Below are 11,005 nucleotides of genomic sequence, written 5' to 3'. Positions count from 1 at the left end.
GTGGACACACTGCACAAAACGCTTATTTTTCTCGTTTCCAGTCCAAATATCAAACTTTTCTTTAAATCAAGATGCATTATGGGTTTTTGCTTAAAACAAGCACAATTATCTGCCAATGGGGTAGAAATAATGTTGACTGTTTGAATGGGCTCTATGCACGGCGTTATTTCCGGTGAAGCATTAGGGATGCTCGATAACTTCCGCCGATCATAGAGTCCAATGCAATACCGAGAATTTATATTGAATTTTATACTCCATGGTTATACTAAAGAAACGTTAGTCACAAAAACAGATAAAACAGACACCCCTCGTTGTGTTTATGCTTCTTTTTAAAATTATATTAAATAAACATAACTATATATAAAATTACATCTAAACGTATGTACGTTTCGTTTCAAAGACGGGAGGACAGTAAATATTGAAGACTCTGCCATAATCCCGTTTTCTCCGGTTTTCCTCCGCTTTAATCTACACAACCGGAAATGGACGAGCATCCTTACGTCAAATGCGGAACTTATGCGTGCATATAGCCCATTGATTATTCAAATCCAGTTGGTAGATAATTTAGCTTTTTTTAAGCAAACTCACTACCTAATATTGATGAACTCCACCAGAAAACAGGACATGTAGGCTACTTACCTAAATGGACATTGATTTATGAATTTAGACATTTGGACCTTTTTTTTTTTTTGCAGTGCAGAGTGCTAATTTGGCACCCTAATAAAGGTTTTGAAGCAGACAGAAGGTATAAAATGTCGAATATTTTTATCAGAAAGTGTTTTCGAAGTTTAGTTTACAAGTAACGTATATTCGCCTGGTTGTAAACAGAATATGCCTAGTTGCTCACTGTTGGTAAAAGCTTTTTCAAGCCTTTTGCTCCTTTAAAGATTGAACCTTAACAAACTAATTTTTGTATTATGAATCGTCACCAATTAAAAAAAAAATAGTTTATCTTGAAAACGTTTAGGTGCGAGAAAATCAAATAAAATTAGCCTCTTTATTTCAAGTCACTGGATAATTCATACGGCTTGTTTTTAATAAAATAAAGGTTTTTACCACCGTAAAGTGCAACTTGCCTCAATAAGATCACAAAAACAGCCAAGACAGATTTCATTATTTTATTAACGTCATCTTATACACATACACTAATGACCAACACTTACAAAATAATTCAGAATGAATAGATTTGCATCTACCTCACTTCATTCCCTTCTCCTCTTGACTTAAACAGTATGTTCCCTAATGATCTCACTAAATTAGGTCCAGACAAGAGGGGTGTTGGTTCTTTCTTTATGGCCTACGACTTAACAAGTGCAAAGATGTTCCCCTTTGATCATTCGCTTTAGAAGAATGATTTCATATTTTAGATTATGCTTACATTAACCACCATGGAAAAACTACTTCAAAGCAACCATATCCAAAAGCAAGTGAGACGAAAGGGCTGACATAGTTAGAAAGTGTGTAAAGACACTAAGGGAGTGTGGAGAGTGAAAGAGTGTGGCGTCCCACAATTGACCTACAGGTCCTTGAGGTCTTTTTGGATGCCCCACAGAGTGTCGCCACTCTTCTTCAGCTGAGCGATTTCTTCGTCAGTCAGGGTCATGTTGATGACGCTGCCCACGCCGCTGCTGTTGAGCACACAGGGCAGACTCAGGTACACCTCCTCGCTGATTCCATACATGCCCTGCAGACGACAAGCAACACGTGAAGTGATCACTTCAACACCGTGATTCATTATGTGTAGTTCTGAGATATGAAAGCGTATGACTACACCATGATAAACGGTGTAAACTCCCCTCACCTTCACCATGGTGGAGACAGGGTGGACCCGGTTCAGATTCTTCACCAGGGTCTCGGTCAGGTCTGCCACGCTGAGGCCGATGGCCCAGTTAGTGTATCCCTTCAGCTTGATCACTTCGTAAGCACTAAGAGAAGGTAGGAGCAACTAATTAACATTGGATATTTACTTTATCATTACTTAGTCAAACATTACATTCCGGTCTTACACAGATGAACCGTTTTGTGTAGAAAACTACTACAAATCCTCCTTTTGTTAAAAAGCCAACAGAATATGGGTTTGAGAAACATTAAAATTGTGGGTAACACTTTACAATAAGGTTCATTAGTTAACATGTACAATATGTGAACAATACTTCTTCAGCATTTATTAATCTTAGTTAATATTAATTCCAACATTTACTAATACATTATTAAAATCAAAGGTTGTATTAGTTAATGGACTGTGAACTAACATTAACGCACAATGAACAGCTGTATTTGTATTAACTAACATTAACAAAGATTAACAAACACTGCAACTAATGCATTGCTCATCGTTAGTTAATGCATTTACTAATGTTAACTAATGAACCTTATTGTAAAGTGTTACCAAATTGTGTAATTTTGGTATTATTCTGGCTGAAATCTATTTTATTCTAACTTGTGAAAATGAAACCTTTTCAACAGTGCTGTGGTTTACTAAAAACTCAATCCAGATTTCCAATTGCCCATGAAACAAGACGTCCTGTACCTGTCCACAACCATCTTGTGAGCTTCCTTCCAGTTCTCCTTGTCTTTATCTGTGCCAATGTCAGGGTTGAGTTTCTGCAGGCTGACTCCCGCCACATTTGTTCCACTCCATACAGGCACTGTTAAACAACACCACAACTTCAAATCAAAAATGCTGTGATTGACTGAAAACATGCCACATCGTGCAGCAGTTGATATTGTGCAATCAATCTTATTCTTTCTGCCAGCCCTTCATTATCTCCCAGTTACATCTCTTCCTCTCCCTCTCTCACCGCTGGAGTCTCCGTGCTCTCCCAGGATGTAGCCGTTAAAGCTGCTGGAGTGGATGCCCAGTTTCTCGGCCATGATGTAACGGAAGCGGGCGGAGTCCAGGTTGGTCCCGCTACCAATGACACGGTGCTTTGGCAGGCCGCTCAGCTTCCAGGTCACGTAGGTCAGAACATCCACTGGATGAAAACAGACAATCACAGTAGTGTTGTCACGGTACCAAAATTTCAGTATTCGGTACCGATACCAGTTAAAATTCACGGTTCTCGGTACCAATTTCGGTACCAAAGCTTAGTTTAAATTTACATATATTTAAGTGTTTATCACGGTTACAAGTATGGAAACTGTACATTCGTATTATAAACACTTTAGAAAAAGATTAGATAAAATGACCTAAAATAAACAATAGTATACACTAACACATTTTTAAAATTGTTTGTAAAGTTAATCCATTGTTTATTTAATGCACAATGAATTAAGTGAACAAACATGAACAATCAGGTGTTTGTAATAAATAACATTTTCAAACATTAATTAATGTTGTAAAAATATATTGTTCACTCGATGTGTTGATAACTAAGTAATGTTGATGAATGGTATCTTTGTAGCATTACCATAAAACATGTTTTATTTGACTTGACTGTCCTTTTATTAATCTAAAACTGCATTCATGTTTAATTTTAAAAAGGCTTTTTAAACCTGCCGAGTTATAAAGGCAAGAATACGCCTAGAACTGGCATTGACATTAAATGATAATACTAATACCAGTAGTACTCTGGTGTCGGGTAGATACTACTGTGCTCATGTACTCGTAAAACTACCCCGAAAGCACTTTAGAGGCCGTTCACATGTCGCGCGTGTTTTTTAATTATATTTTTGCGCGTGCTTATTCTTTCCAAAGCGCTTGCTCTCACGCGGCGTCTGTCGTTGCTATGCAACGCCAACGAGTTTTTATTAGGAGCGCGCTTGAATCACGCCTATATTTGAAATTGCGAATTTGCATGTAATCGGCCTCTTATGGCAACGTGACATTAGCCTAATCCAAAATATTTCCATATGTGGCTCTTTCCTCCTTTCGTTTCAACAAGTGGATTCAGAGAGAGAGAGCCATATCAGCGTTATGAAGAGGACGCAACTGTGCACGTTTCAGACATCGCGTCTAGAACAGAACTGGATTAACCTGGTACTCGGTACCTAGAAAAGCTGGTACCGTAACATTTTTTTTTTTTAGTACCGACTTGGTACCGAAGTACCGAGTTTTTTGACAACACTAAATACAGATACACTACAGGTACCTGAAACATTCTAATTAAGCATGTTTTGAGTTCATTTGCTCACCTGGATTAGACACCACAACAAGGATGCAGTCAGGACTGTATTTGACAATCTGAGGGATGATGTGTTTGAAAATGTTGACGTTCCTCTGCACCAGGTTCAGTCTGCTCTCACCCTCCTGTTGACGCACTCCGGCCGTCACCACCACGATACGAGAGTTAGCGGTCACAGAGTAGTCTATCAAAAATAAATAAATAAATACACTGCCACTTAAAAATTTCAAAACTTCAACCCTTTCAGGATAAATGTGCATAGTTCAGCAAATTTTTCCAAGTGAAATCTAGCAATTTCAATAAGATTCATTATGGGTTCAGGTTTGTTACACGGATATGCTGTTGACCAACTGTTTGAATAACTTCTGCTTCAAACATCACTACACTATTGACAAGTACCTATTTGGATGCAAAACATTGATCACGAGAACTTGATGTATATTAATATACAAGCTAAAAATCTAATCATTTTAATAGAGTGAGGCTCATGAAAGTGCATCCCACCCTTGTCAGCCACAATCTTAGGGGTCTTGAGGAAAAGGCTGCCATGTTGCAAATCCAACATCTCTCCTCTCAGTCTATCCTCCACAACATCCACCAGAGCCAGTTCATCTGTAAGCTCCTACAAGACAGGAAACAATACTTTAAATGCATGACAATTTTCATAGTAAGGTGCGGTCACAGAGAAATTTAGCGGGCAAAATGCAAGTGCATTGATTCCTATTGAAATGACTGGATTTTGCCTGCAAAGCTACAGTTAATGGGACCACAAACTAAAGTATTTATAAACATTGTATATTCAAGGCATGAATGCCACCAAAATTCAAAGTAAAAACATTTGTGAGTGAGTCTCTTACCCTAAGCAGGACGCTGACAGCACACGCCATGCCCACCTGTCCCACGCCAACAATTGTGACTTTGTTCCTGGGAGGCTCAGCTGGGCCGCTGGCCAAAGGAGTGATCAGTTTCTCCATTACTGAAGCCATGATCTGACTGGAAGAACAGGACAGAACATGTTCATGGTACAAACTAATGAGAATGTACTACTTGTTCTAAGCCATCAATAATAGAAAGGAAAGTAGAAATAAAATGACAGAAAGGTGTGGTTTAAACATTAACAGGGTAAAAGGACATGGTCAGGCATCAAAGCTGGATCAAGGTGACCCTCACTCCTTAAACCATTACTCCATACTGTGCAAATTACCCATATCCTGAGTTGCAACCAGCAGATGCCCACTTTATAATAAAATTACCCACTAGAGCGAAGTCACGCTGCCCCCATTTGCTAGACAAACTGAAGGAGTGTTTCTAAACACTGCAATATTAATTAGGCAGTGTGGAATTTTTTTGTGTGTGTGATATAGATAAAATAATTATTTATAGTTTACTTTGCCTCATCTAGGAAGCTTCTAAGTGCATTATACAATACAAATTAAACCATTTATTTTTAGGCAGTTAGAATTCCAGTCAATTAAGTTAATTGCAGTTGACTAGACAACCTTTTAAGACAACAATACACTGGTTTATGAGCATGCAAATTCTGGCACACATTCAGAGAGAGTGCTCAATTGTGACACTAATCCACAATGGGCTCATGAGGATTATGTTAGATGTTATGTTGGATATTGCCATCATAAAAGTTCTAATAGCACTTCTTCAAGGGTCATAGCCACCATAACATACAGTTATGCACCTTTCTCTAAACCTTATCTTGAAATGTGGCTGTAACTTAACATAACTATCGTTTTATGAACTGATACGCGTGTGAAAAGCTCAACCAATTACATGAAGCCAAAGCAGTACTGAGGACTAACGTTACTCTCTGCTAGTGCTACACCACATTCACGAATTTATACACTTACACAAAAGAGTGGGCTTGAAGTCCTGTGTAAAAACTAATAAGCTCAAAGCTATGAGTGTATAACAATGAACTAATTCAACGCTATGTGGTAGCCTAAGGCTAATGTATAAATCAAATGAACTAAAATGGTGTGACCCGTTTACTCATTCAATTGTAATTAACATTTAAAAATATTTTATAAGATTATTTTTTACTCGTTAAATAGTTTACTACGCTGTAACGGAACACAGAATTCGAATTGCTCTATAAAAAAAAATTAAAAAGACCAAAAAAAAAAAAAAAAGGGAAGTACTTCAACTTAATACAGCGCTCATAAAACCATATTATGACGCAACCGTCCTTATCACGTCCTTGACGATTCGGATGCAGAAATTGCATAAACAGCAAATTGTAAAACCATAATGGTAATCGATTCGCTCTTATTTTTAGAGCCTCGAGTTAAGCATGCAGTCGCAGTTTGGCCTCTGTCCATCAGATGGATCTAAACAAGGCCAAATTCACGGTCAGCGTGCAGTGGATTCCTCCATGTTCATGCGTGAATCACACACAAACGTCCTTGGCGGCTCATCTATCAACTCAGGTTGAAAACACTACTGTTACTTCACTTTAAACGCAATAAAACACGTCAAACTTCAATATATGACGCACGAAAGTGATACAAACAGTAGAGCGTCGATTTTTTCACACCTCTTCGATGACAAAAACACTGGTTAGACACCACACCATGACGACGGTGCTTGTTTAACACAATGTTGCTAATCGAGAGAATTTATTTAGATGAGGCTTATGCGAAGCAATAAAACAGCCATTCAAACCATATACATACATTTGCTGCAGGAATGTTAAATAAGTATCCTTGGCTGCAGGAAGGGCAGTGAAAGCCGCTGCTGGGTACCGGTGAGAGAGCGAGCGCGTGCGTGCGTGGCTGCGTGCGTGGCCGCGTGACTCGTGGAGCAGCGGAATTTAAGCGTGCGGCGCTCTACGCAGAAAGCGTATGACCTGCTGTCACAAGTGCATGCGATGCCCTTACTGATATGAGGAATATGAGAACGACAGACCGGCCCACTTTCCCCTTCGAGGACTCTCTCTATGTCAAGGATTTAATTGTTATTATAAAAATATTTCCTTTCCAGTGACCTTGCACCCTATAAATGCGATCTGTATTACTGCAATATTTGTCAATAATTCCACTTTAAAGTTCCAAATAATCAACATGCAAAGTCAAATAATACAATTAAAACATTGCATTTTCCAGTTTTCATAATATTATTGGAGATGTTGGTTGCCGAATGGAGTTGCGTGGGTGGGGTTGTGTGTTATGCAACCACAGCAGGTTTGGAACATAAACACATCCCGATGGAACATATTAATTAGTGAATCTTGTTGTAACTTGAACATTACATTTTATAAAACTTGCGTGGCTAAAAAAGTGGGCATATTTGACCTTTAATTTCGAAATAAAATAATCTCATAAAGCTTTAGCTTTTGCATTTTAGAGCCTCAGATAGATAGATAGATAGATAGATAGATAGATAGATAGATAGATAGATAGATAGATAGATAGATAGATAGAGATATTTTTGTGATTTGACACCACAGCAACAACAGCCTTTTCGTGATCAAACAACACTTTCTCTAAACATGGGGACCAATGTGGCCTCTGTTCCTCCCACTGGCTCGTCCAATGAGAGCATGCATCAGTCTGTGACATCAGAGCAGATTTAAGGGCACTGTCATTATTTGCTTAAAAGCTTAGAGAAAGGAAGAATGTTTTTCCACATACATCAAATAAGGAAATAAAGAAATACTAAATGGATGAAGATGAAGAAACAAGCAAGAGAGAAGAAGAGGAACTGTGCATGTGTTTGTTAGGGGGATTATGGGACACCTTGTTGTCTAATTAATGTTTGTGTTGTGGATAGATTGGTGTTTCACAAAACTGTCTGTGCCCTCTACCATTTCTTTAATGCACTCAAGCCCTTATCAAGCTGCAAAAGAACACTTAGCCATGCTTTACTCCCATGCTGTTTATCTAAATGATGTGTCAGTACTGCTAAATTTAGACTTTTTAGTCTAAAAATGGCACTTTGTAAATACCGAAGTTACTCATACAGCCCGTCATGTTTCATGTCATTGAAATTAGTTCAAGTGCCAGTTGAGAAATGTATTTATCTATTGCCATGGCTGTCTAAATACAGAAGTATGTGTACACAACTGGTTTGTCCCTCATTTGGCATAGTTCACCTCATATATTCTCACCAACCAGTGGCCAATCACAGAGAGACGCTGTTCTTCATGAGGAAAATGAGGCCAGCTTGAATGGAAAGTGAGCTCTGGATATGAGTCGGCAAAACTGTAGTATGAAACATTTATATAGTTTTATATCAGCTATATGGACAATGCAGCATAGATTTTTATGATTATAAATTAAACTAAGAAGGAATGCAATTCATTTTCTAGTATCTTTATTCTGCTTAGGCTCTTCAATCCCTCTCATGGAATATTACAGAGGCTGGCAAACGTTTGGTTATTAATGAACTCATGTGACCCGGCATGCTATTTCAGACTGACCTTTATGAGACAAGGGTTGCAACAATAGAGAGAGACAGACACATTAGCACACACTCACATGCACAAATACATAGAGCGTGGCATTCGCCAACACTATTCTTACCTCAGGGTTTCTTTTGGGTGAAATGTTTCATTACCCAACTTTTAGAAATGTATGAAAACAGTACCAAATCTTTATGTTTGTCATTACACTATAAAAAATATTGTTGGTTTAACTTAAAAAATGAAGTAACCTGGTTGCCTTAAAATTTTAAGTTGATTGAACTGGAAAAAGTGAGTTAATACAATGAAGGAGATTGATTTAATCATCAGAAACTCAAAATAATAAGTTATTTGAACTAAATAAATTATTTAAGTTGATTTGACAAAAGAAAAAATGTTGTGATTACTACACTGTAAAAAAATATTGTTGGTTTAACTTAAAAAAAGTATGTAACCTGGTTGCCTTAAAATTTTAAGTTGATTGAACTGGAAAAAGTGAGTTAATACAATGAAGGAGATTGATTTAATCATCAGAAACTCAAATTAATAAGTTATCTGAACTAAATAAATTATTTAAGTTGATTTGACAAAAGAAAATATGTTGTGATAATATTTGTGAAAATATTTTTTTTTACAGTGTGCCTAAGTAATGATAGATCTCAGTATTTTCACTTTTGAGGCGATAATTGTTTAGAAATTATGCATGAATATAATGAAATGTCAGTGTAGATTATCCAATATGAAACAGTATATTTATATTTGAACAAAACATGATTTCTAACCAGTGCTTTTTAGTATCATTGAAATATATTGAGTTTTTTAACCTTTTTTTTTTCATTTCATTTTTAGCTAAAGTCATTTTTTTAATTCGTTTTTGAAAACATGCCTATAGTTTTTTATTATCTTATATTTCGTTTTAGTTTTCTTATTTAATACGTCAAGTTAAATGAAATGAAAATGTTAAAAACAAAATACTTTTATGGCAGGTAACGTTTATTTTATATGAAACAACAAAAATATATTTTTTTAAATTCCAACTAAGTCTAATTAAGTCTCATCCAAATGCTCCTACTTTTGTATTTTTCCAGCCGTGACTAATTTGAGTGTCAAATCTAATTTGCGTAATTCACATCACATGAGCTTCACAAACAGCTGCTTTAACATTTACCTCTCTATATTGCCAACTGGCCCAACAATATTTTGCATCTATATGGGTTATGATATATTTATTCATTCCAGTTTATATGCTTTGTAAAGCTAAAGTTCATTTATATAAAATCACAGTGAAATCATGTGCTTTTAACACACTTCTGATGGCTTGATGCTGTAATACTAACTAGGGAGGTGAAGGTGCATGTGGAGCCATTACAGAGTAAATGCATTTGTGGCACAAAGGTTACAGTGAAATGCAGCTGTGCACCTCGTGACCTTTGACCCTCAGCATCAGCGGCTTAGGAAGCAAATCACAGAGCCTTCATTTCTTCAGAGTACTGCCACTGCAAACCAAATGGGATATAATGACAACAATGGAGCAAACAGACACGTATAAGAGAACACCCCGTCCTTCGCTCTTAAAAAGATGTCCAAATGCAGGGACACTCTGTGAAATGAATGACACCTCTTTGCTTGGTGTTTCTCTGATAGGATGTCTCTTAAGAGCTGAGGTCACAGGTCACCATTTTCCCGTTGCTTACATCAAGGTGATGACAATGGGAGAGAGAAGGTTCATTGTAACATTGTTCATTGTAACATCGCATTGTAAAATGCTATAAAATATTCATAAAGGAAACAAATGATATTCAAGAGAAGGAGTTTCCATCTTGTTCGCCGAACTGGTGTGACCTGCATATACATGTTTTTGATTATACATTCATTTAATTTCTATCACAATCTCACAAACCAGTGTTGGGTGTAATTCATTATTAAGTAATGAATTACTGTAATTTAATTACCTTTCCCATGAAAAATTAAAGTAAGGGATTACTCTTTGATTTAATTAGTTCTGGTTTAATTGTATTACATGCTGTTTAAAGTTATTTAAATATTATTTACACATTGTATTCGTCATATTTTATTTTTATACTTTGCATTTACATTTTTCTTAGTTTTAGTCATTGTGTGTGCTTTTACATTTTTTTTTTAAATATTCTTTTCTATGAAATTTTATTTATTTTTACTTAAGTTTCAGTAATTCTAGTACTTCAGCTTATTTCATTTCAGTTAGTTGCCAAGGCAATATTTCTAATTATCATTTAAGGTTTTCATCCAGCATTTATATTTTATCTTTATTTCAAATAACAAAAAATATGTTTTACAGTTTTACTAAACAAACAACACTGTCTGAAACCCTGTTCTACTGTATAATAAATACGCCTTAATAAAAGCATCTATTGTATAAAAATAAGCTTATATACTTACACTATATATAAAATATATGTATACAAATATTACCTAATATTAGGACATT

The 11,005-nt window shown here is 36.3% G+C and overlaps 1 protein-coding gene across 1 annotated transcript; it reads right to left on the bottom strand.

Moving 5' to 3' along the window:
• Nucleotides 1-1,104: 1,104 nt before the first annotated feature.
• Nucleotides 1,105-6,990, bottom strand: ldhba (lactate dehydrogenase Ba). Its single transcript, XM_039668438.2, has 8 exons — nucleotides 6,812-6,990; nucleotides 4,982-5,117; nucleotides 4,629-4,746; nucleotides 4,135-4,308; nucleotides 2,802-2,975; nucleotides 2,531-2,648; nucleotides 1,802-1,925; nucleotides 1,105-1,684 (listed from the first exon to the last, which is right to left on the bottom strand). The coding sequence occupies exons 2-8, from the start codon at nucleotides 5,108-5,110 to the stop codon at nucleotides 1,517-1,519; spliced, it is 1,005 nt and encodes a 334-aa protein (XP_039524372.1). The 5' UTR covers nucleotides 5,111-5,117; nucleotides 6,812-6,990; the 3' UTR covers nucleotides 1,105-1,516.
• Between the last annotated feature and the right edge of the window lie 4,015 nt (nucleotides 6,991-11,005).

Source organism: Pimephales promelas, chromosome 24 (genome assembly GCF_988280905.1).
Source record: "Pimephales promelas chromosome 24, fPimPro1.hap1.1, whole genome shotgun sequence".
Lineage (NCBI taxonomy): Eukaryota > Metazoa > Chordata > Actinopteri > Cypriniformes > Leuciscidae > Pimephales > Pimephales promelas.
The sequence above is the reverse complement of the archived record's forward strand: the minus strand, read 5'-3'. Positions and strand labels throughout refer to the sequence as shown.

What these genes read in the sequence shown, in the direction of transcription:
- ldhba (XM_039668438.2), bottom strand. Translation starts at nt 5,110, where the DNA reads ATGGCTTCAGTAATGGAGAAACTGATCACTCCTTTGGCCAGCGGCCCA. An exon ending in TAAGATTGTGGCTGACAAGG is followed by an intron (nt 4,309 to 4,628) that starts GTGGGATGCACT and finishes TATTTTTGATAG; the next exon opens with ACTACTCTGTGACCGCTAAC. An exon ending in AGAGCACGGAGACTCCAGCG is followed by an intron (nt 2,649 to 2,801) that starts GTGAGAGAGGGA and finishes GTTGTTTAACAG; the next exon opens with TGCCTGTATGGAGTGGAACA.